General features: G+C 37.7%; 1 protein-coding gene and 1 pseudogene across 1 annotated transcript in view; one reads left to right on the top strand and one right to left on the bottom strand.

Annotated features, from left to right (window-relative positions):
* The window catches only part of SCCPDH (saccharopine dehydrogenase (putative)), a 69,011-nt gene extending 49,916 nt beyond the window's left edge, over positions 1 to 19,095 (bottom strand). Inside the window, exons 1-5 of the mRNA XM_077168540.1 lie at positions 18,792 to 19,095; positions 17,076 to 17,188; positions 13,363 to 13,443; positions 11,186 to 11,315; positions 8,877 to 8,926 (exon numbers count right to left, since the gene is read on the bottom strand). Coding sequence (XP_077024655.1) covers positions 8,877 to 8,926; positions 11,186 to 11,315; positions 13,363 to 13,443; positions 17,076 to 17,188; positions 18,792 to 18,981 — 564 coding nt within the window. The 5' untranslated portion in view covers positions 18,982 to 19,095. The remainder of the gene's footprint in view (positions 1 to 8,876; positions 8,927 to 11,185; positions 11,316 to 13,362; positions 13,444 to 17,075; positions 17,189 to 18,791) is intronic.
* Positions 3,951 to 5,343, top strand: LOC143689471 (N-lysine methyltransferase SMYD2 pseudogene; annotated as a pseudogene).
* Positions 19,096 to 27,227: the final 8,132 nt, after the last annotated feature.

Raw genomic sequence — 27,227 nt, 5'->3', positions numbered from 1 at the left:
TCATGTTCTGGAGTGATGCAAATATTCTAAAAATGATCATGGTGATGAATATACAACTATGTGATGATACTGTGAGCCACTAATTGTTACCTCATGTATGGCCTATATGTGTGTGATTTGTCAATGAAAATATTTTTTAAAAAAGAATAGATGCACATCACAGTTTTAAGAAAATCTGATACACAAAAATAGAGATAACAGAATAAAGTAGTAATAGCTGTTTATATTGTAAAATCATACTTGGTTTGCAAAAGGATTCAACATAGGACCTTCTAAACGGTCAGTTTCCTTAGTCCATTTAATAAAGCTAAATATAAAATTTTAATTACTCTTTGAGACAGTGATCCAAACTTCTTCCCTTAACAATGTTACCATTTCATACTTTGTTTCAATAATTTGTCTCTCCCCAGAGTAGATGCAATCTCCTCACCAACACACTGAGAAGTACTATGGTCACCATATATGCAAACCTCAATTCTGGGCATTCTTGTGTGCCTGAGAATCCAAGTAAGGAGAATATTTTCATTACTGATTCATCATCAAACCCATTTGTACTTCTTCAGAGGTGTTAAAAATTAGATTGCCCAAGACACAAACGGACATTTACACACCAATGTTTACAGCAGCATTATTTACAACTGGAAAGAGATGGAAACAGCCAAAATGTCCATCAACAGATGAGTAGCTAAACAAGCTGTGGTATATACAAATGACGGAATATTATGCAGCTGTAAGACAGAATAAAGCTATGAAGTATGTAACAACATGGACCTCAAGGACATTATGCTGAGTGAGATTAGCCAGAAACGAAAGGACAAATACTGTATGGTCTCACTGATATGAACTAACATTAATGAATGAACTTGGAGAATTTCAGTGAAGAACAGAGACAAACAGGAGATAGAAATAGGGTAGATATTGGGTAATTGGAACTGAAGGGATACAGATTGTGCAACGGGACTGACTAAAAATTCAGAAATGGATAGCACAATACTACCTAATTGTAATACAATAACGTTAGGACACTGAATGAAGCTAAATGTGAGAACAACAGAGGGAGGAGGGCTGGGGACACAAAGGAAATCAGAAGGAAAGATAAATGATAAAGACTGAGATGGTATAATCTAGGAATGCCTAGAGTGTATAATGATAGTGACTAAACGTACAAATTTAAAAACGTTTCTGCATGAGGAAGAACAAAGGAATGTCAATACAGGGTGTTGAAAATAGATGGTAACTAATATTCAAAAAAAAAATCAAAGGACTGTACAACACAATGAACCCTAATATAAACTGTGGAATATAGTTAATAGTATAATACAATAATATTGTTTTATGTATTGTAACAAAGCTGCTACACTAATGTAAACTGTTATGATAGGAAAAACTGAACGTGTAAGGGAAGGTCTATGGGAAACCTGTATTTTCTGCATAATTTTTCTTTAAACCTACAATTTCGCTAATAAAAAATAAATTTTTAAAATAACAGGAAAAAAAAAACTAGATTGCCCAGATGCATAATTGCCAAAGAAAATATACTCTCTTCTCAGATCTGCTGGTCATTGGATTTCCCTGTAGTAAAGAGTCAACAAAAATATGGTAACTGAAGTTCCTTCCTTTTTGTTCTTTTATGATTTTCTTTAAAATCAATTCCAGTTGCCTAAGGGGATCTTTATATTGTTTTTTCTGAGTTGAATGTTTATCAAGTGACCCATCTAGAAATCCTTTCCCAATCTCAGACCAAACCACGCCATGATTTTTCTGGAAACTAATGCCTTCCTGTGCTGGTTTGAAATAATTTATGTACCCTAGAAAAATCATGTTTTAATCCTAATCCCATTTTATAAAAGCAGCCGTTTCTTCTAATCCCTATTCAGTAATGTATGTTGGAAACTTTAATTAGCTTATCTCTATGGAGATGTGACTCAATCACTGTGGGTATTAAACCTGATTAGGTGGAGATGTGTCTCCACCCATTCCAGGGGGGTCTTGATTGGTTTTACCAGAATCCTTTAAGAGAAGAAGCACTTTGAAAAAAAGCTTAGAACAACAAGAGAAATAGCCAGGAGACTGAGAGAGCAGACAACAACAGAGCCAAAAGAAAGCCACAAAAGAATGCCGCCAATCTACGAAGCAAAGAGTCCAGCAACTTTTGGAGATGAAGAAGGAAAACGCCTCCTGGGGAGTTGGAGAAAGCTAGCAGATGATGTGATGCTTGCCATGTGCCCTTCCAGCCAAGAGAGAAACCCTGTGTTCGCCATGTGCCTTTCCACTTGAGAGAGAAACCCTGAACTTTGTTGACCTTCTTGAATCAAGGTATCTTTCCCTGGATGCCTTAGGTTGGATATTTCTATAGACTTGCTTTAATTGGGACATTTCCTTGGCCTCAGAACTGCAAACTAGCAACTTGTTAAATTCCCCTTTTAAAAAGCCATTCCATTCCTGGTATATTGCATTCCAGCAGCTAGCAAACTAGAACACTTTCTCGTCAACTTCAATGTACTACCCATTACCATCTGTGTTAACAGACTTCATAGCAAAACCAAGCAAATGCTGACAGAGGCAATCATGCTGGATCTCTGCAAAGGAGAGCCATTTATCTAAAAATTCTTCAGAAAGCTTTAACAGGAGAACAAAATTACAAAGAATCAGTCACCATTTTCAAGCAATTTTTCCCTCATAGTTTTCACTTGCATCCCCACCACCAGACTGATACCTTAATGATGACTTGAGCAAAGTTTCAAAGGGATCCGAAGTTTTATTGGGGCTGATATGCTGCTTCAGTACATAAAGAAAGTGCCCAAACTAACCACAAAGCACCTGCCAAACCAGAAAGAAACCACAGATCCATATCTCTCATGCAAATTAACCAGGAACTCATGTAAACTTCCACTGTTTACAATATCTGGAAGAGTACTGTGGTAGTTAGATTCAGTTGTCAACTTGGCCAGGTGAAAGCACCTAGTTCTGTTGCTGTGGACATGAGCCAATTGTAGGTGAATCTCATCTGTTGCTAATTACATCCGCAGTCAGCTAGGAGGCGTGTCTGCTGCAATGAGTGACGTTTGATTTAATTGGCTTGTGCTTAAATGAGAGAACGCAATGTAGCACAGTCTAGAAGCTTGGCAGGCATTCCTCATCTCAGCACTTGCAGCTCAGCCCAGGCCTTTGGAGGTACAGAGGGAGGTCACCCCAGGGAAAGTTGTTGGAACCCAGGGGCCTGGAGAGAAGACTAGCAGAGACCATCCTGTGCCTTCCACGTAAGAAAGAACCTCAGTGGAAAGTTAGCTGCCTTTCCTCTGAAGAACCAACAAAATAAATCCCCTTTTATTAAAAGCCAATCTGTCTCTGGTGTGTTGCATTCCGGCAGCTAGCAAACTAGAACAAGTACCATATTTTTCTTCAATTGGAGTAATCCCAAGAATCCCCGCAGCTTGTCTGGAAGCCAGGTAGAGGTAAAGCACTGCTCCTACCAATGCCAGCAAGATTATCAACAAAGATGGCAAAGTTCAACATGGTTCTTGAGGTCAGAGTGCCACGTCTCAAAACCACCACTCGGGCAGCAGGGAATCAGACTGACTATCACTGATTTTTGACAAGGATGCAAAGTCCACACAATGGGGAAAAAAGAGTCTCTTCAACAAACGGTGCTGGGAAAACTGGATATTCATATACAAAAGAGTGAATATAGACTTCTATCACACCACTTACAAAACAGATCAAGGAGACAGAGGGTCCTACAGACGGGGCAGCTGGGTCAGCTCCACAAGGACCAGGTTCAACTGCCATCCCTTCAGCAGCTTCCCATCCCATCCCCAGCAACTCAGGATGACACTTTTTCAAAAATAGCTAGCAGGGAGCTACAGCTTCTGACATAGGTAGATCAGGGAAGGCTTCCCCCTGTGATGGCCCAGGCCCACATTCCACCAACTGCCTGTCTTGCTGCTACCATGAGGGCAGAGGGCAACAGCAGTAAGAAGAGGTTCTGCAGATCAGGCAAGGGCAGGGAGCTGCAGGCCTTACAGTCCTTCCAGGCGGGGAACTTGCACCTTTCCTGCCTGGCCTGTACCTACGTGGGCAAAGTTAACTACAGGGATACCATTACGAGTACTGCTTTGCTAGGAATTCATTGTTGTTAAATATCAAAGACAACACTCACAGTTCAGAAAACCAATAGCTTAAAGGCCTTTTAAGGACAGAGATCAAACTGCACTTAAACTATACTTTTCTTGGAGCTCCTGGGGTCATAGTGGGCACTTGCTGATAGGTGAATTATCCATCTATCCCAGTTGCTGGTCCACATTCATCTCATAAATATTGGCCCACAACAAACTGTTCTCCCATGATTGTTTTCGGGGAAAACTGGAGTCCCTCTGTGACTGTTAAGGCTAATGGCAAGAATTCTGACCAAACAGAAAATCCACCCAGAGAACACACCTTCAGAGAAACTGTTAACTGTGAAGTAATTTGAATCACATCTAGGTAAGTAAGATAATGAGAAGGATTTACTCCAGAGTGACACTGTGGTTCTACATCACTTTTACTTTAAATACCTAGAATTTCCCAACAGTGATGGCCTGCTAGTACTTTTTGCAAAGGTTAACTGTAATAGCTTCACAACTGAAAATAAATGACTTCCTCGTTTGCGATCAATGATATTTCCTGATGTCACACCGATGAATCACAGTAGCTACCCGAATGTGATTGTGACCTACAAGGGGACACTGGCACAAGTTAAGAACTATAGTGAAAATTAACCTAGGAGATGAGATTGTTACCAGCTATATACTGACCACTTATATCCAACAGAAGATAGGAGTAACTGGTTAACAGATTTTTCTTTTTTACCTGCAAGTGCCAGGAACACACTATTGAAGACAAGAATAAGGCTAAAGGGGAAATCGGAAGTCATCTATGACATGATACAATGTCACTGAAAAGTCCTGGAAGGCCAAGCACTACAAATCTTCTAATGAGCTGTTGGAAACCTGCAAGCTCAGTCAGGGAAAGATGAGCTCCATGTCTGATTGTAACATATACATGTTACACATGATATACTAAGCCATGGGCATATGCCTATATATGCAAGACTAGAAAGAAGCCCTGCAGTACAGATAGAAAATCATTAAACCCTAATAAACATTAACCTTTGTATTCCCTTAATGTGGCTTCTATGTGGTTGAAGCTAGAATGGCTGTACATGGCCTGGAAAACAAAGCTGTAGGAAAGAAAGCCCTGTAGAAGGCCAGTGAAATCATGGGAGCAGCTCATGGCAAAGAATCCCCATACATCTCTGAGACCAAACAGGAAACTGAAAGTGAACGAAATGATGGAACATTTTAGTTTTTATTTAAATACTAATGCAGAAACTTTAGAGAATTTTAACGTCTTACATTCAAATTTGAATGATCACATCTTACATATCACTCCAACATTTAAAAAGTAATTGGACAAAAAACACTAGGAAATACAAATCAAAACCACAATGAGATACCATTTCCTATCCATTAGAATGGCCACTAATTAAAAAACTGAAAACTGCAAGCATTGTAAAGAATGTGGAGAAATAGGAACATTCATTCATTGCTGGTGGGAGTGTAAAACAGTAGACCCACTATGGAAAACAGTTTGGCTATTCCTCAGAAAGTCAAGTATAGAAATACCATATGACCCGGCTCACTCATTCCCAGGTACACCCAAAAATAAGTGAAAACAAGAACTCAAACACATATCTGTGTACCGATGTTCACAGTGACATTATTCACAACTGTCAGAAGATGGGAGCAATCCAAGCATTCATCAACCGATGAATGGATAAATAAAACATGGTATATACATACAATGGAATATTATTCATCTATAAAAAGGAATGAGATTCTAATAAATGCAATACCAAATGAACCTTGAGGACATCATGACGAATGAAATAAGTTATACAAAAGGATAAATATTGTATGATCTCACTGATATGAAATAATTATAATAAGCAAATTCACAGAGTCAAGAAATGAAAGTACAGGTTACCAGAGGCCAGGCTGAGAATAGGGAATGGGGAGTTAATGCTTAATTGGTACAGAATTTCTGTTTGGGGTGATAAGTTTCAGTAACAGGTGGTGATGATGGTAGTACAACACTGCACATGTAATTAACACTACTGAATTGTATACTTAAAAGTAATTAAAATGGGAAATCTGATGTTGTATAAGTTACCACGATAAAAAATGTAAAAAAAGCAAAAACATAGGACTGTACACATAGTGATCCCCAATGTAAACTATGAACTTCACTTAATACAATAATTATAATAATATTGGTTCGTCAGTTTTGAAAAACGTACCACACCAGTGAAAACATTAATTATAGTGAATACTGTGTAGGGGAGGGCACCAGTATATGGGAACTCAGTATTTTCTGCAAAACTTTTCTGAAAATCTACCTGCTATAAAGGATAAAAGATAAGAATGAATAAACAAATAAATAACAAAACTGTGATAAGAGCTATAGAAATGAGCAGAAAGGAGAGTAGGTAACATGAACTGAGAGTGCCAAAGAGGACTGATTTGCAATTTTAAATAGGATGGTCATTACAAGCCTCATCAAGACAGTGATATTTTAAAACCTGGAGGTAAGGAAGTTCACCATGCAGAGATCCTGGAGAACCGTTATCAGGCAAAAGAAATAACCAGTATACAAGCCCTAAGACAGAAGTAGGCTGGCATGTTCAAGGAGTAGCAGAGGTCAGTGGAACTGGAACAGAATGAGCCAGGGGATAATGTAGGAGAGGTCATTTTGGCTAGATCATTTATAACTTTGTAAGCTGCTGTCAGGACTTTGGCTTTCATTCTGAATGCAAATGGAGCCCCTGAAGAATTTCTGAGCTGAGAAGTGACAAGATCTGAGTTATGTTTGCAAAAGATGAACCTGGCAGCTGTGTTGAGAACAGACTATAGGAGAGAAAGAGTAAAAGACCGAAAACCAGTCCACAGGCTATTTCAGTAATCCAAATGAAATACAAAGGTGGCTTGGCAGACGATGGAAGCAAGGGAGGTGACAAAAAGTGGTTAGATTACAGAGATATTTTGAAAGAAGAATCAATAGTATTTCCTGAAAGGTGGGATGAGAGTTATTCAAGAGAAATCAGGATGACCACTGTTTGACCTAAACAATTGGAAAGACAAGGTCATTATCAACTGAAATTGGAAAGGATAAGCTGTGGGTAGAGCACATTTGAAAAGGAAAAGCAGATCAGATAAGGGCATATAAGGTTTAAGATGTCTATCTTAAACATCTAAGATTAAACATCTTAGATGTTTAATCTTAGATGTTTAGATGCTTAATCTATCTTAAGCATCTAACCCTGAGTTAGGTACATAATAAAAATGCAAAAATTTGCATTAAAACGATAATTTTCTTGGTAACAACATTTATTGCACAATGACAGATACTTTAATGTTGGGATTATGGTAATTCATTCTAATATAATGAACTGTACAGCTTTTAAAATAATTTAAATCAGAATAATCCTCAGTATTCCAGTATCTTTAAGTAAACACAGTGACTTTTATATATTAAAAATTACTAAGACAGGGTGTTGAAAATACATGGTATTTAATATTTAAAAACTTTAACGTTTATGTTAGACAAGCAAAAAATGTCTATTTGGTACAAACTTTATATTTTGACTAGTGCATTTCCTAATATTACTTATGTGGACAGCTTAATCGAACACCACAGTACTTGCATCCTTGAGTAGGGCATGAGATTTTGTAGGTTTGTCCAGAGTGATGCCCAGATAAATCCCAGAGTGATTTGAACAGTGAACAGGGAAGTATGTGCAGAGTCCTTAGGTGGAATGGTGAGAAAAGGGGAAAATTCAACTTCCCCAAGTGGAGAATTCTTGATATTCTCACAGGCAGTGGGGACAGCCAAAGCAATAGGCCGAGCCTCCAAACTTTGGGTTTGTTCATATGAAACTTAATCCCTCAAAGGATAGGCTAAGCCTACTTAAAATTAGGCCTAAAAGTCACCCCCAAAAGAATCTCTTTTGTTGCTCAGATGTGGCCTCTCTATCTCAGCCGACACAGCAAGTAAACTCACTGCCCTCCCCCTCTCTACGTGGGACATGACTCCCGGGGGGGGGTGGGCCTTTCAAGGGCAATGTGGGACAGAAATCCTAGAATGAGCTAGAAATCAGCATCAAGGAATTGAGAAAATCTTCTCGACCAAAATGGGGAAGAGCGAAATAAGACAAAATAAAGTGTCAATGGCTGAGAGATTCCAAACAGAGTCAAGAGGTTATCCTGGAGGTTATTCTTATGCATTAAATAGATATCACCTGTTTAGTTACGGTGTAATGGAGAGGCTGGAGGAACTACCTGAAAATGTGGAGCTGTGCTCCAGTGGCGATGTTTCTTAAAGATAACTGTATGATGATATGGCTGTCAGTGTGACTGTGTGGTTTTGAGAGTCTTGTGCTGATGCTCCTTTTGTCTACCTTTATCGATGGACAAGTAAAACATATGAATTAAAAGTAAATAAATAATAGGGGGAACAAATGTTAAAATAAATTTAGTAGATTGAAATGCTGGTGATTGGTGAAGGGGAGGGGTAAGGGATATGGTATGTATGAATTTTTTTTGTTTTCTTTTTATTGCTTTTTCTGAATTGATGCAGATGTTCTAAGAAATGATCATGATGATGAATATACGACTACGTGATAACAGTGTATGTTACTGATTATATAACAAGAACGGAATGATCACAAAAAAAATTACAAAGATGTATAAAATTTCATAATCTCACATTCTGAAGAGGCATTTGTCATTTCTTAAATATTATTATTACCTTATAAAATACTGACAAACAGAAAAACTAACCTCAGGTCCTGAATGTATAGTCAAGAAACTTTCCACAGCAGTCAAAGTACCTAAAAGAGTAGGAGAATGGTAAAAGTGAAATCAAAATCAATTCAACTAGGACATGTAATAATAAACTATCCTGATTCATTTAAGGACTGCTTTTACTAAGACTGCAGCTGATATCATCAAAAAGTCTACATAGATAAAGCAGTTTTATTATATTATTATAAACAGACTTAAGAAGCAGCTGAGGTCTGATAAACTGCCAGGAAAAATAGCTTAGCATAAACTTTACTATTTACTTAAAAAATCTTCTCTAGTAATTAAACTGATAACACTAAAAACCTTACTCAATAAGGCAACAATTTTAGTTCACTCATTCTGGAAGACCGATCAAGACAGTCCTCAAGATTAGAACTATGGGAATTATTCTAGGGTTTTCAATATTACACATTTCAAGAAGGCTTATGTGTAGTCACTAACAATGAATATACAGAAAAAGCTATCAAAACAGTCTTGGTCTTTGTTGACTTACAAAACAGTTTTTTTTTAAAAGGCTGTTAAAATAAAAATAGAAAACCAATGCAAGAAAAAAAAAAGGAGAAATCAATTATGAAAACCATGAGGAATACAGTGGTAAGTATTACATTAATCTTTAAGTTCCTAAAGAGCACTAAGGCAAATAAGAAACACACTGCACTGGCTAATTCTCAAAATCTAACAAAATGAAATATTTCATTCTCTTAAGAGAGACTGTTCCTGGTTTTAATTCCTAGAGAAAATTAAAACATGGGGCCTGACAGAGTAGCCCACAGCAACATTAACAAATGACCACATCATTAACAATGAGAACTAAAGCCACATAAATGTCACCAGTCTAACTCCTTTTGAAATCCAAGAACATATCATTAAAGTGGAACTCAATGAAGATGATTCTGAGGGTTGCTAAGAGAGTGCAGCCTACATATATGGCTCTGTGATCTAACTTTTATTCAAGGAAAAGAACACAGACAACCTAAAACAGAATGGAACAAGATATGGACCACCTGTATCAAAAATCATCTGGGTTAATTGTTAAAATGCTGATCCCTGGATTTCTGAAAATAGTATTTCTGGGTAAACCTATTTCTCCCTTAAGAAGAATAAAAAATGACATAGTCAAAATAACAAAACTATTAAATATTTAGGAATAATCTCAGTAAGAAATAAATATGTGGAACGATCATGAAGAAAACTTCTAAATTTCACACACTTAAAAGAATTTTCTAATAAACAGAGAGATAAGCAAGGTCCACGGGTAGGAAAACTAAGTATTTTAAATATGTTCAAGTTACATTCCTCTTTTTAATAGGAAAGGCTTTATTGTTTCACTATTAAGTATGATGTTGGCTTTTGCTTTCTGACATTTATTAGGTTAAATGGTATTCTATTCCTAAATTCCTAAGACTCTGAAATGAGCAAATGGAATGCATGAATTTTCAAATCATTTACTGAGAAGGACTTATTTTCACCTTTGATTTTCCGAAGTGATGATTATGTCATTTTCTGTTATTTAATCTTGGTCTTGATATATTATTCTTTTAAAATGCCATTGTAGGAAGAAAAAAAATGCCACTGGATATTCATTACAATTTTATTTAGCATGTTTTTACCTTTAATTTCTCACAGAAGACTGTTTTTTGTGCTTTGTTAGGATTCGGCTTCAGAGTTAACTTTTTAATATAAACTGAAATACTTTTCATCTTTTTAAGCTCTAGAACAGTTTATATGGCAGCAGAATTATCTATTTCAGGTCATTTTCTAAATGGATACTTTTGAAATATGTACGACACAAGTAATTTTCATTTTTTAATTATAATATTGATGATTTTTTTCCATACTTAAGTTGTCTGCATTTTATAAATGGGGTAAAAAAAGATGCCAGATTCTTTGTTCAATACTTTCTAGCTTTGTTAGTTAAAACATTTAAAAGCTTTTAACTATAATATCAGTTTAAGTTACAGTTTAAAATGTGTTAATTCCTAATACAGCAAGTTTGGATTTATAATGGTTGCCAACATTTTCTGTCAGAAATTACACAGCTCTAACTAAAACTACATTGAGACAATGGATTTTACAAGACTTACAGTACTATCTCCAAATCACAAAAAACAATAGTGTCAACATTCTAATGTTAAGGATAACTTTTTATTCAAAAAGGCTGCATATTAACATCACCCATTTATAGCTATGTTTCTTTTCCCAATTAAATTTTAGGCAATCACAATTATAAACACGAAGACTTTCAAATAACAAACTCAAATTATTGCTTATTAATCAATAATTACCATTCATTTTATTTCTGGTATATAGTACGCCCAGATCTGCTGGAATAGAGTCAAAGCCACTGCTTCCAATGATATAAACCCCCTTTTCTGCAGCTTTCTCATGGTATTTCCAATACATCAGTTCTAGAAACTAAAAAATTCAGGACAAAAATTTGAATCAGGGTTATACAGAAACACCCATACCAATATTAAATGGTTTAATTTTAAAGACAAATCAATTAAACTTCAAAAATGCCCATCAATACAGCTCTGCAGTGAAAATATTAATCACTAAAATTTGTTTTTAAGTATTCAGCAAATATCTACCACGTGCCAGGTGATATGGAAAATATGCTGATGTGACTTAATAGCACTATCAATATTTTTAAGACCTTTAAAAGGAAAAATATTTATTATTAAAAATAAAACTATAGAAAAATACAAAACCAAAAAAAATTATCCAAAATCACAATAACCAGAAGAACATCATTACAGACATACATCTATGCATTTAGAAGATAGTACAGAAAGTTCCTATATACCCTGAACTCAGTTTCCTTATTATTAATTTTTTTTAACTTAACATTTGTTACAATTAATGACTCAATAATGATACACTGTTATTCACTAAAGGGAATACTTTTTTAGATTTTCTTAGTTTTTACTTAATGTCTGTCCTTTTTCTATTCCAGGATCCCACACAGGATACCATCTTACATTTAGCTGTGCCATGTCTCCTTATGTTCCTCTTGGCTGTGATAATTTCTCAGATTTTTCTTGGTTTTGATGACCTTCACAGTTTTGAGAAGAATGTCAGGTATTTTGTAGGATGCCCTTTAAGGGAATTTATCTAATGTTTGGCTTGTGATTACACTGGGTTTATGCATTTGGGGGGAAGAAGACTACAGAGTTAAAGTGCCATTTTTATCACATCATATCATGTCTACATACTTGCAACATGATTTAACACTATGGATGCTGACTTTGATCATGTGGCTGAGGGAGTGTTCATAAGGTATCGCCACTGAAAAGCATTTTTTCCTTTCTTTGCATACTATACCCTGGAGGGAAGTCACATTTAAAGAATGGGGACATATGCTTCTCTCTGTTTGAGAGCAGAGTAGCTACATAAATTATCTGGAATTCTTCTGCACAGGAGATTGTCTCTTCTATTTCACCCATTTTTTAACTAAAGTTATTTATCTTTCAACTATTTCTTGCTATTATCAAGTTATAAGAGTTATTTATATATTCTGATCTTTCTTAGGTTTTAACACCACTTTTATGGTGGCTTATAAAATGACTCAGAAGGTTTTCACCGTTTTCTATGCTACGAAATATTTTAAATAACATGAATTAGCTAGTTTTGTTTCATTCATGTTTTCTACCTCTTCTTGAACCAATTTTAGTCATTTACATTTTCCTGGCATTTCACATATTTATTCTCATTGATAAACTCTAGTATGTATTATATTGGCACACGTGATAATCAGCATAAGAAACACATAAGGTTAAGTTTTAAGGGAGACAGCATAGTTTAGTGCTTATTAACACACCACTTCCTGCAGTCTAGCAAACTTCCATTCAAATCCTAGTTCTTCTACTTAGTTTAACTGCATGACTTTAAGCAAGTTACTAAGCTTCCATAGGATGTAGGGCCTACTTCACAGGAATGTTGAGAGGAATAACTTTAAAAAGCTACACCAAGTGCTTAGCACAATGTCGGGCATGTGGTAAACATTTAAAAAATGTGAACATTTACACTTTTTAGGTTGAAGAGACTTTACATTTACTTTTCTGTAAATACTGTAAAGATATCTGATGTTTAAAGGGAATTCCTAATGAAAAAGTGGCAAGAGTGTAATTTTGAGAATTATACACAGCACCTATTTTGATTAATTCAGTTTATAACATTCATTAGCTATAAAAACCAGCATACTCCAAACACAAAGGACCTGAAATAAATGAGGCTGTGGAAAACAAAAAAACTCAAGAAAACTGAAGATTAAGCCTTAGCATCAGAGCTCTACTACAGGTATGAATGCGTACTTCTGCAGGAATCCATTTCTACAATACTAGAAAGAAATCATCAACTTCAAAAATATGTCTACAAAATTGCACTAAGTATTTATTTTCCACTTCATTGAAGGGAAAATTACATCATTATTCCATGTTTTTTCATTTTCCATTTTCTGTACCTGAGGTTCTCCAGAGATGTCGATACAGCTAGCTCCATTTTCAATACATGCTTTTACCACAGGTTCTCCATAAAATCGATACTGAGGGAAATCAAGAAAACCAACAATTTACTCTTACTTAGCAAGTTTAAATGAATGAAATATGATTCTGTCTTGGAAATAGAGTATTAGTTATTAAGAAATCAAATGTTAATAAAGAAATCTAAAGATAAATTGAGAATAACATAACTGTACCATATCACCTCTAACAGCAAAAATAAACAAGGTATATGATAGGATTACAGAGGAAACCCACCATATCTACAATAGAAGGAAAGTTTTATAGAATTCTGAAGGATGAGTAAGGATTTGCCAGGAAAAAGAAAAACCCAGATAAAGGGAAAAGTAAAGGACATAAATGAAACTTCAAGCTGTTCAGTATACATGAAGCACAGAGTAAGTGAGAGAGGAGTGGCAAGAGATGAGTCTAGTAAATAAATGCTAGGGCCAGGTAAAGAAGGTTCATGAGTACCACGTTTGGATGTTACCTTTTCCAGATTACTAGGCTCTTTTGAAGGATTTTAAACAGAACAGTAGTGCAAGATCTATAGTACAGATATATCTTGTATGCAGTACTGGCGAACAAAACAGGAGGCAGATAAATGATGAATAACTAAGCTAAGGAAGTGCCAGGATATACTAAGGATGAGATATATAAAAAGGCAGTACAACAGGACTTCTAATTAGCTGAACAGGGTGCCCAAAACAAGAGGAAGAGAACGCTTGGGAAGTACACATTCTGAGCTTGTTCAATAGTAGATCTCCCAAATTATTTGCTGCTCAAACTCAAGAAATTAAAAATCTGAATGTAACTAACTACTAATTCAACATTTGGTCCCACTTCAAAGAAAGTATAATAGATCTTTCCCTTTATGAAGACTGAGTAAGGAGGAAAACTTTGCTTCCAGCTTTAAAGAAATAAGGTAAAGAAACACTTAAGTAAAGGCAGGGCAATGCAACGATTAATCTTTCAAATAGGTCAAATGGGCTATCTTCTTAACCTAAACATCAGTTTCATAGCCTCATTTCCACAGACTACCTGCCCCCACATTCTTGAGAATGGCAATAACATTGGAATTACTAGACTGGACCTGCTATACTTACTTCTAGTTCCTCCTCTGCCATTAACCAACCATACAAAATTACTGAAATACAACTTCTGAGGCAATGTATCATTGTAGAAGATATTTGGACTTTCTATGCAGAAAGATATAAGTTTACACTTTGAATTTACTTATATCACTTACATGGACTTCTTATTATATTGATCATATACTTTAAACATATATAAACTAAAAGTCGAACACCAATCCTGCTCAAACTTTTCCAGAAAACTGAGGAAAAAGGAACACTACCTAATTTATTTTATGAAGCTAACATCATTTTAATACCAAAACGAGGTAAATGCTTAAGAAAGGAAAACTACAGGCCAATGTCCCTAACAAACATAGATGCAAAAATTCTCAACAAAATACTAGCAAATCAAATCCAACACATTAAAAGAATTATACACCATGACCAAATGGGGGTTATATCAAGAATGCAGGGATAGGTCAACACAAGAAAATCAATTAATGTAATACTGCACATTAACAAATCGAAAGGGAAAAATCACATGATCATCTCGACTGATGCTGACAAAATTCAACATACTTTTCTGATAAAAACACTTCAAAAGACAGGAATCAAAGGTAACTTCTTCATATGATAAAGGGCATATATGAAAAACCCTAGCCAACATAGTACTCAACAGAAAGAAACTGAAAGCTTTCCCCCTAAAATCAGTAATGAGACAAAAATGCTTTCTGTCACCACTATTAGTCAACATTGTACTAGAAATTCTAGCTAGAGCAATCAGGCAAGGAAAAAGAAATAAAAGGCATCCAAATTTGGAAAAGAGGGAATAAAACTTGCATTATTTGCAGACGACATGATAACTATACTCGGAAAATCCTGAGAAACCTATATCAAAGTTACTTGAGCTAATAAACAAATTCAGCAAGGTGGGGAGAAATAAAATTAATGTGCAAAAATCAGTAACGTTTCTAATCACAAGCAATGACCTAACTAAGGAGTCAGTTAAGGAAAAAAATTCCATTCAAAACAGCAACTAAAAGAATCAAGTACCTAGGAATGAACTTAACTAGGGACAGAGGACTTGTACACAGAAAACTACGTAACATTGCTAAAAGAAATGAAAAAAGATCTAACTAGGTGGAAACACATTCCCTGCTCATGGACAGGAAGGTTAAATACAGTTTACGTGTTTAGAAGAAGAGTAATTATAGCAATGGACGATGGAATGTGAAGCTGGATAAGAGTTAATCTAAATAAACAATACTTTAAATATATTTTAATTTACTAATAATTTTAAAAAAAGAAATTTCACTTTCAATAAATATTTTAAAATTAACAATTTTCTAAAGTCTTAGCTTTCCAAGGTTTTTTGCCAATCGTGATGGTTCCCCTAGATCGGTAAATGCCATCACCATTCACCCATTACACAGGCCTAAGTCTTGGAGTCGTCCTTGACTCCTCCCTTGCACATCCAGTACAATAGCAAAAACTGTTGGCAGTTCTTTGAAAACATATTGTCAACTACTTCTCACCACCTTTCTTACTACTACTTTGGTGTTGTTTTTCCTGGAACTATTACAACTGTTGGTCCTCTATTTTCCTTTCAGAAATCAAAAAATTTCCAAAACTTCAGAGTAATTTCAGGGTAAGAACAAGCTCTTACACAAAGTCCAATGACTCTGTCATACTTAGAAGAAAATACAAATCCTGAGCTTGGCTTATAAGCCCTAAAAATGATCAAGTTCCTGGTTACCTCTCCAATTTAACTTCCCACCTCTCTGTCCTGCTTATGGGTCTCCAGTCATACTAGCCTCTCACATTCCTCAATCTTGCCAAGCACATTCTCAGCCTGGGACTCCTTTCTGTTCTTGCCATTCACTGGAACACTCTTCTCAGTTATTCTATGATTTTTCTCTTACTTCATTCAGATATCTGTTCAAATGTCAATTCCTCATAGAGGCCTTTTCTGACCATTAATTGATTATAGCATGAACAATCTCCTAATCTCCTCACCCTGCTTTATTTTTCTTCAAAAATATTACTTAATATTATAATCCTTTTTTTTTTTTGTCTCCTGCACTAGAATGTAAGGTCCAGGAGGGATTTTCTATTTTGTTCACCACTATGTTTCAGGTGCCTAGAATAGTCCCTTTTAAATATGTAAGAATTCAATAAATATTTATTGAATAAATGAATGCTTTCAGTCTCTATTTTTGTGTACCTGTTTTTAATATATATTTGTACAGTAATACAATAACATAATTTATCAATAAATAAAAATATATAAGGGGTACAGGCTCAAACACTATTTACTGAATGGGAATATAATTTAAAAAAAAAAGTTGGTGACCACAGTTCTAATCAATGAAAAAACCAGCACATGATCCTCGAGTATAGTGTCACAAAGAACCTATCACCCCCTCCTTTGGTCATATCAATTTCCTCCTCCCAAGAAGTGAAAACTCACCATGTGGGGTTAAGGCCTTAAATCAACTCTTTTTGCCTTGCCTTTATGTTCCCCTGGAATTTAAAATACCACAATTTGCTTGAAATGAATGGGTTGTTTGTTCTGATACAAAGAAGCATTAATAACTTACTGGTCCTACACAACTGAGGACAACTGTTGCCTGTTTAGCCATTTCATCAAGTGAGGCTGGATTAGTGATATCACAAATTATTATTCCAACTTCAGAAGGTAGTGTTGGTCTTCCTACAAAAAAGAAGTAATTTTAAGCAAATACTTGTAAAATATTAGATCTTTTTATAATGGTCAGTGACGGCAAATTTACTAAATATACTGAATTTTCAAACAAAAGATAAAAACCGTTTTTAACCAGTTTATTAACAAGGCTATGAGGATAATGGAATTAATACTAAGTGTTGCTAAAAAAATTACTTTAAAAAAATTATCTAACCAACAATCTGTAAATGCTAACCATGTATAACAGGACAACTATAAAATCAAGTTAAATGCTGAGTAAAAGACTGTCCTGACTTCCTCTTGCCAAGAGCTTTTATGATAAATTTATCAATCAAGTATTAGACAATTATTTACATACAATCCAATTATGGGAGGTAGAGGTGTGAATTAACATCAACATCATGATGAGAACTAGAGGACTCTTAGGTGAAAAGCAGTGTAGGTAAGAACACTCTAGCTTATAATAAAGAATTGGAATTAACTGAATCAATAAAGCAAGGCAGGTTGCAGAAAATCAAGGTGTGCCACCAACAAAAACATGATTTGGATGTTACACATGGTAGGTAATTAGACTGTACTTCTGCAGTCTTGTTGAAAAGGAAAAAATGGAAGATAAATATTTTGGCAGTGAAATTATATTTTCAGAAAAGTCAAAAGAGACTAAATGCTTTTCGGCGAAGATTCTGTGTACTACAGGACAGTCAAGTATCCTTCTTACACAACTATCGACAAAATAGATTTTATATTCCTACAAAGCAGAGCTTTGCGTATAATTATAAGGAAGCAAGATGAAAATTAAACAATGACATCTACCAGAATTCTAACAGGTCCTATTTATATAAAGGCAGTAAAGAGTAGCGAACAGCCACAGTTAAAGGCTTGACCTAAATCCTATACCTCGCCCGCGAGAGCAGGCATGTGTACGTGCGCGTCTTCCACGTTTGTATCCCCAGCACTGAGAGCAGGGCACGGCGTGGGAGGACGACACAAATGATTTATGTTGTGTGAATGCTAACCGAGTTAAGTCAAAGTTCAAACCAGATATACCTTTTTTTTTTTTTTTTTAACGACGGCTCTGGTGTCTGGAGAAACACTGCAAGCAAGCAACCAACCAAACAACCCAACAACGTTTATCAATAAATCTCCTGAAGCTTTCGCAACCGTCTTACTCTCCCATGACCAAAACGCAAGGCAAGGGGGGAGAAAGTAACCCAAGCCCTACTTTCCCATCCGACGAAATAACAAGAACCCCCCGGAGCCTCCCGAGAGCGGGGAGGAGCTGAGAGGATGATTATTTCTCCACAGAGATGTGGGGGGAGAGGGGGGCTTCCCAGGCTAAGGGGAATTCAAAATGGGGAGAGGAAACAAATAAAAAATTAAAAACAAACTAAGGGAGTGGGGAGAAAAAAAATCAACTTAGGAATGTGATGAATCGCTCTCCTCCCATTAAGCAAAACTTGGGGGAATCAAGGGGAGAATTCGTGAAAGGAAACGCTCTATTTGGGGCCATTTTAACTCCCCAGCCGGGGGTCAGGGGTTCTGGAACGAGAACAGCAGCGGCAATGCGAGCCGCTGCCCCGGCCCTGGCGCCGGCGCCACCGCAGCCCTTTACCCAGCTTCAGCGCAGCCTTCTCCAGCACTCGCTGCAGCTTCTCCCGGCAGCGGCCCGCCACCGCCCAGGGCAGGCGGGAGCCCCGCTCGGGCACCACCTGCTCCCGGGCTACCTCTTCGGTCACGAACTGGCCGGTGAAGCCAGAGGCGCCGAACACTACCAGGTGGAAAGGCCGCTGCGGGGTGGCCATGACGAAGGCAAAGCCAGCCGAGGCCCGGGCGGGGAATTCTGCGGCGTCTGCTCGCGAGCCAGCGACGCTGCCGCTCGTCCGGGCAACTGCCGTAGTCGCCAGTAAGACGCGCTCCCGGCGCGGGCGCCGCGACGCAGGCGCCACGCCCAGGACACGGGCAGGCCACGCCCACTGCGCTGCCGATCCGCCGCCAAGGCTGTCAGGTCCGGGTGCCCTCTTCGCCGGTGCGCGTGACTGAGGCTTTGGGATCGGATCTTCTCCCAGGCCCAGCAACAGCTAACGGGCAGCCCCATAGTTCCATCCCCTGGTTTGTCCCGCACTAGGCGTCGCCCCTCTTCTTTCCCCCCGAAGGTTGATGTTGATGCGCGAAGCCAGAGGGAAAAGCATTGTGGCAGCTGGGGAGACCTGCCCTCGCCCCCGACCTAGACACTTCGGCCCAGGGAAGCTCCGCTGGAGGAGGAGGATGGGCGCTGTCTCTGGACTCCAGATCACCCGATTCCCCTCCCTCTACCCCCCACCCCCACCCCCACCCCCGCCCAGGGCTCAATTCTGCAGCGCTCTGTGCTGCGAACCCCAAGCTTTTTGTTGCCCATCCACTCGGTGGGCGTCTCCCCCTCTGGGAGCTCCGATCACGTGGCCTGTGAACACATGTGTTATTGTGAGGCGTGAGGGAAGACAACTCCGATAACTGTCCTGCCATTCCAACTGTGAGGGAAAGTGAATGGCAACTCACAATGCTCCCCCACCCACCCCCCACATCCCCTACCTATCCCCGCCTCAAACATTTCCGAGCCCCGTTATTCATACAGTATTCAAAAGCATTTTAATACAAATGATTGAATAAATACCTAAATAAGAAGAGACACATCTCCCTTATAGAATTCCAAATAATTTCTATCCCCAGTAGGTAGAGGGTGACTCTCCTCTGTGTTAGGCTGCAGCTTAATAACTTTCTTCCAAAGAGTAGAATATGAAAAGAGGTGGGAGAGTAACTGCACAGTGGAGACACCTGCAAACACTACCTCAGCCAAATGATCAAGGTTAACATCGTCAGGGGTAAGTCGGGTTAATAGCATATAACCTTGATTTGATGTGATGAAAAATGGCATTCACATCTGCAGCCTTCATCCCCAAAACCTATAACCCCAGTCTAACCAGGAGGAGCATTCTACAACATATCTGACCAGCATGCCTCAAAACTCAAGGTTTGAGAAGCCGTCACAAACTAGAGTTTTGCTTCCTATGAAACGGGGCTCGAAGGATATTAAGGAATGATGAGAAAGAGACAGAGAGACTGAAAGAAAGAGAGAGGGGATCAGGGGTTCTGAAGCTTAACTTCAGCAAACAGACAACTTTATTCTGCTCCAGCTCCTGCTTGTACACTGCAGGGTTTCCTAAAGAAACAAAGTACTTAACTTTCTTCATACTTAATGTAGCCATGTGGGGATAAAGGAACATTCTGTTCCTACCAGACTGTTCCAAACAAAGCAAGTAACAATCTCCTCAGTTTCTTGCCCACCCAGGGACACCAGCAGCTCCCAGCAAATTCTGCAGGTCTTGTTTTAACCCTTTGGCTCTAACACTAGAGGATACTAAGGAGACCTGATATCTTGATATAATGTGGTATCCTGGATGGGAATGTGGAACAGAAAAAGAATGTCAGTGAAAAACGAGTGAAATCAGATTCAAGTGTGGAATTTAGTGAATGGTTATGTGTATTGGTTTCTTGGTTGCGGCAAATGTACCATAGCAGTGGAAGACATTTACAATAGGAAAAACCAGATAAAGTGTATAAGGAAACAGTTTGTACTATCTTTACATCTTTTCTGTAAATCTAAAACTGTTCTAGAATTTAAAGTTTTTTAAAAAACCATCTGAGTGCATTTGCATCAGACACCTGCAAATGTTGTCTCACTTAATCTTGGTTTAGCAAACATTTCCAGAGAGCTATGTCTTAGGCCCTGACATAGATGGGAATACAATGCCCTTTCTAACTGAGGGATAGGTTAATTGCAGTATTTGTGGCAAATGCAGAGACAGATTAACTCTGGGACAGCAAAAACAGGAGAAGTCACTTGTCCAAGTTACAACCAGCCTTGTGCTAGATACACCCCTGAGTGGGCAGTAATAGATACAACTCTTGCCTCAAAAAGCTCTAGGGTTATTGTCTCAAACCAGGGACTGTTTGAGAAGAACTGAACCTTAACTTACTAGGGTTTAGACATGGGAGGCTAGAGAAAGGCAGGTATTCATTTATTAATTTAATAAACATTGATCATGTGTAATATGTACGAGGTACAGAAACCAGGGCCAGATTTTCAAGTAAAGTGATATCTTAGACAGCAAAAAGGCATTTGATAAAATTCAACATCCATTCGTGATTTTTTTTTTTAAGTAAAAAGAAAATTTTATTGACAAAATGGATGTCACCCCAGATTTGATCCTCAGGCTGTAGTTTGCTGACTCCTGTTCTTAACTCCTGGCACAGCAGGTCTGGAACAATTTCTTCTTCACTCTCTTGTCTCTGTAGATGATTTTACGATAGTATGATCCATGTTTATTTTTAAAACTATGTGTAACAAAAAGAATCTTCTTTGATTACAGATTTCATTTGAGTTTGGTTTGCAGAGATGAGGTTCTGGCAGTGGGGCTGCTTTAGAAATAGGGTATTCCTCCTTCTAGAGCCCACTAATGGCTGGAGGAAGTTATTGCCACAATCCTTGAAGACAATTTTCCATGTTTTTGTTTGTTTGTTTTGGATCTCTTGGTTTCTGTGTTCTACAGCCCTTATCATGGTCATCTGGGTTAGGGGAAATCCCTACTCTATTCGTCCTGAGATTGTTCAGATGGGGATGAAAATCAGGAATCATGCTGACTTCACTGTCAGGAAACCTGATATGCTTCTCTGCAGTTATTTCTTTCAGTTACCACTCTGCTAGTCTTTTTGTCTTCTCATCACCAGTTCAGATGTGTCATTAGAGGCAAAGACATTTGGAGTTCTCTTAATCATAGGTCATCAGCTTTTTTTTTTTTTACATGGGCAGGCACCTGGAAATGAACCCGGGTCTCCAGCATGGCAGGCGAGAACTCTGCCTGCTGAGCCACTGTGGCCCACCTGGTCAGCAGCTTTTAAACATTCTGACGCTCAATTGGTGGTGAAGTGATTTCTAATGAAGCATATTCTTTGCTCTTAAAAAGCAGGAAAAAATCACCCAGTTAGCCACCACCGTAATGATCTAATGCAGTCGGGTTTTTGTTGGAAGCAGTGATGACACCGAGTGCCTTTTAAACAGAGCCATTATCTCTTTCCTTCTATTCCTCAGAACTCACATTCGCTGAAAATTGTGTGCCATGGCTTCCTGGAGAGGATTTTTAGTTTAAAAAATGTCTCGCTTTCTAGAAATAAGTGTTTTGCTATGTGCTTCTAATGAATCAGTCACAAGGGCTCCTTCAGGAAATGCTTCTGTGTAGTTTTGAGAAGTGTTTATTATAAAAAAGGAAGAGGAGACACGGATTATTTTTTGACCCCAGTCTTTCTTAAGATGTGCTTCCCTTCTGTTATCTCTCTTTCTCTGTCCCTATATCTGAAAGTTTTAGGAGGTGAAAGCATGAGAAAGAAGGAACATAGACAAGGAAGTTTAAAGTGGGGGGTTATTTCTGCGCTCCCAGGCAGAGATCACTGAACCCAAGATAGAGGGAGGTGAGACAGCACCTGGGTGATGGTGTGGGCAGTTTTTAAGCAAGGGGGTCAGGTGACGTCTGGAAGGGGTGGTTCATCAGTTCCAGAAGTCAGGTGTCCAGAAGGGGAGGTTCATCAGTTCTGGAAGTCAGGTGTCCGGAAGGGGCTGTTCCATAACCATGTTGGGAGGGGCGACACAGCCTCTGCAGCTCCAGTTGCAGAACCCTTCCCTGTTCCCCCAACCTAACATTCCAGCCTTTTTGTGTTATTAGGGCATCAAGGTTCTTCTGGCTACTTCCTGCTGTACTGGGGCAACGTGGGGTGATAGTCTTGAACCATCATGGCCAGGAGAGGGAGGAGGTTAGCTACAGGAATCAGGTGAGGAGGGTAGGCAGTGGTAATGATTGAGGAGCATTTGGTTGGCTGCTACCCATGACAGTTCCTTTATGCATCCCTGAAGGAAGTTGAAGGGGCAGGGAGCTGCATGGTGTGGTCGGTTATATGCACCTGGTTAGCATGAGCCCTGGCCGCATTGAAAATGCAGTCCATTTCATCAAATCCAAGATGGAGGGAGGTGAGTCCATCCATTCGTGATTTTTTTAACTCACATTAAAACATAGATTCTGGTTTTTATGAGCTACCCATAATATTATAAAAATAATAGATTATAAATTATAAATATGGATATTTACAAATATTAAAAAGGATGTTTCCTTTTTTGAGATTAAGAAATATATTAGTCACACATAAAAGAAAAAGCCAATAACAAATATGTACCTGCCTCCAGCTTAAAAAAAAATTATAGGTGGTAAAGCTTCCTGGTACCCACACCTGAATGTATTTTCTTTCCTATCTCCAGAGTTATCCACTTGCCTGAATTTGGTGTTTATAGTTCCTGTTCTCTTCCTTGTATTTCTGCTATGTGTACATTTTTTCTAACACTATAATATTGTTTTGTAAATGCTAACCTACAACTTCCTTATTTTTGATCATCAGCATTTGTGGAATTCATTCATGTTAATATATATAGTTCTTGTTCATTCCAATGTATTATGTACATGGCACTTTATCCATTGGTCTATTGACAAACATTCAGGTTGTTTCAAATTTCTCTCTTACAGGAGATGCTGTAATTCTCATACCTGTCTCCTTGAGCAATGTGCAAGAGTATCTTTAATTTATACTTAGGAATGAAAATGGTTGGTCCTAGAATATGCACATTTGAAATATAAAATTTCTCTCCAAATCAAATACACTAATTTACACCCTCATCAGTAGGATTTGAGAATTCTCTGTTGCTTCACATCCTTGCTAACACTTTGTATTGTCAGACTTGAAATTTTTGTCCATTTGATGGATATAAAAATATAGATGTTCAAGTATTTATTGAACATCAGCTATCTGCTAGGTTCTAAGATAAATTACTGGACATACTGCAATAAACAAAACAAAACCACTGCCTTCATGAAATTTACATTCTGGTGTGGTAGACAGTTAATAAAAAATAATCCTCACCTACTCTATGAGGCCAAAGGAAGAGAGGTTAAGGTTGTCCAAAACCTACATTTTCTGTGGCACATTATCTAACTCAACCTGTCTGGATAGCTCATTTAAACAGTCCTAGCACCTGGAGCTGAGAACTGGGATGAGGGCTTATAATTCTGTATGACCTAATGTAATGCCCAGAGACATCACACAGATGTTGAACAGATAATTTAAAAGTATTAGCAAAGTCCCCTTGAGGAATGGGAGAAAATAAATAGAACTATTAAACTTTCCCATCTGGAAACCCTTGATACTGTCTCAAACATTTGGGACTCCCAAGTCAATAGGCCAAGTCTTTGATCTTGAGGCTTGCCCTGTGAAGCTTATTTCTGTAGCAGAGAAGCTTAGCCTACCTAGAGTTATGCCTAAGAGTTACCACCCCATGGCAGGATATTCTCTTCACTCTCCTCTGGCTCTGTCATCTCTGCCAGGCCGTTCCTCTGGGGGGCACTGTCCTCCCCTGCTGGGCTCCAGAAGCACCATTTGCATCACTGCAGGTCCCTCTGCCTCTGGTGCCAGCTCGGGTTTTGGATTGGGTTGTTCAGGAAGAGGAACAAGAGAAACATACACACAGATTTTAATCAGAAGTTCATATGGTTACGTCCACTGAAAATCCAATTCCGTGTGTGGGGAGGGGAAGTAATATATGGGAACTCTGTACTTTCTGCACATTTTTTCTGTAAAATTAAAACTGCCCTAAAAATATCGGGTACAAAGGGCATCCATCCATGAAAGATTAACTGCCACGGGTATTGTTCCCCCACCATAAATAACTAGAGAACAGAGCATTGGGAAACAGGTAGTGCAGGACTATGACTTCTGCAAGATGGAAACCCCTAAGGTAAACCCTTTGACTGCCCTGGTTGACTGCATAGGGGGCAGCTTCCAGGTCACAGCACAGGGAGGGAACTGCGCTCTAGAGTCAGTCACCATTAACTATTGCAGGTATTTCTTGTAGTGATTGTTTCACCGCAGTAACTCTAAATATTATGCTTATACCACTATCTCTTGAGATATCAATTGTAACCCTTACCTATTACCTTCCTCCTATGACAGATAAAAATTAAACTACAGTCCTCTTTCTTCCAGTCTTCTAACATAGTTACAGCATTTTTAATACAATTGTATTATTTTTAACAGTACAATTGATGAAACCTTATTATAAAAATCATTCTATCATCCATGTATTTTTCCCCATATACCCCTCTACTCTTACCACCTTGTCATGCATTTGTTATGACCCATGAAAGAACATTCTTATACTTGTGCTATTAACTACAGACCAACTACAATAGGGTTCACTGGGCTGTATACCATTATTTTTAATTCCTCTATTATCTTTATAGCTAAAATAATCTATTTACCTATATAGCATCTAAGTACATTTAATTTTTAACTTTTATTATGGACTTTTTTTTACTTACACAAAAGTAAAAAGAATGGTATTCTGAAATCCAAGTACTCATCACCCAGTTTAAAAAATTATGTTTTTGCCAATCTATTCCATCAATGATGTTTCACTATTTTTATTTGCTAAAATATGTTCTCTGAAATCCAAGACATCATGTTAGTTGATCTGTAGACATTTTAGTGTATATCTCTAATAGGTAAGGACTTAACCAAAAGTTGCGAGAATAACACAAAGAATTTCTATATACCCTTTAACCCAAATTTACTATATATTAACATTTTGCCACATTTGGTTTATCATTTTCTCTCCCTTTCATAGATACACATATTTTTCTTCTGAACCACTTAAGAGAAAGTATTTAAACCTAATTACTTCAGTGTGTATTTCCTAAGAACGAGAACATTCTCTTACATAACCATAGTACAATGATCAAATTTGGAAAATTAGTACTGAGACAAAGCTATCGTGAATCAACAAACTTTATTCAAATATCATTAATTGTCTTAGTAAAGAAAATAGGTAAAGAAAATAAAATCCAGTATCACAAGATCATTCTGTTGTCACATCTTTTTGGTCTGTAATTTGGAAAGATCCTCAGTCTTTACTTGTCTTTCATAACCTTAACATTTTTTTTATGAGTACAGAGCAGTAATTTTGTAGAATGTCCCTCAATTAGAGTTTGTCCAATGTTTCATCATGAATAGACTTAGGCTATGCATTTTTTGTGAAAAATATCAGAAGTGATCTTTTCTTCTGTGTGGCTAATGTCAGGAGACACATGATTTTGAATTGTTTCGTTCCTGGTGATATTAACTTTGGTCACTTGGTTAATTGGTATCTGCCAGGTTTCTCCATTGTACAATTACTACTTTTCTCTTTGTAAATAGATTCTTTGAGATTGTGTAAATATCCTGTTACTCATTGTTTTAGTTTGCTAGGCTACTGAAAGCAGATACCATGACATGGGCTGGTTTAACAATGGGAATTTATTGACTTCCAATTTTGAGGCCGAGAAAAACGTCCAAATCAAATCTTAATCAGGGCAATGCTTTCTTCTTGAAGACCGTCTGCTGGCAAGCCTAGACTCCTCTGCTACGTGGCAAGGCACATGGGGGATCTGCTGGCCTCTCTCTTCCCTTCTGGGTTTTGTTGCTTTTAGCTTCTTATTTCTATGGCCTCTCTCTCTGTATTCATCCCATTTATAAAGGGCTGAATCCAGTAAGAGGATTAAGACCTGCCCTGGGCCACACCTTCACTGAACTAATCTCATCAAAAGGGCCTACTTACAATAAATTCACACACAGAGATATGGATTAGCGTTAAGAACATGGTTTTCTGGGGTATACACTGTTCCAAAACTTCTCTCACTTCTCTCACAGTTTCAGCATCCACTGATGACTTTTGTCTTAATCCATTATTGCAACACTTGTTGCCAAATTATAAATACACTTCTGATTTCATTTCTTCCATATTTATTAGTTAGATTTCTATCAAAGCATGCACAGCACATGCGCACACACACACACTGTATACACTATTAACATCGGACTAGACTCACGAATTTTTATTTTATTTAATGGATAAAATCTGTTACTATAATTATTTATTCTC

This window comes from Tamandua tetradactyla, chromosome 7 (genome assembly GCF_023851605.1).
Source record: "Tamandua tetradactyla isolate mTamTet1 chromosome 7, mTamTet1.pri, whole genome shotgun sequence".
NCBI lineage: Eukaryota > Metazoa > Chordata > Mammalia > Pilosa > Myrmecophagidae > Tamandua > Tamandua tetradactyla.
This window is presented reverse-complemented; position numbering and strand designations above follow the sequence as displayed.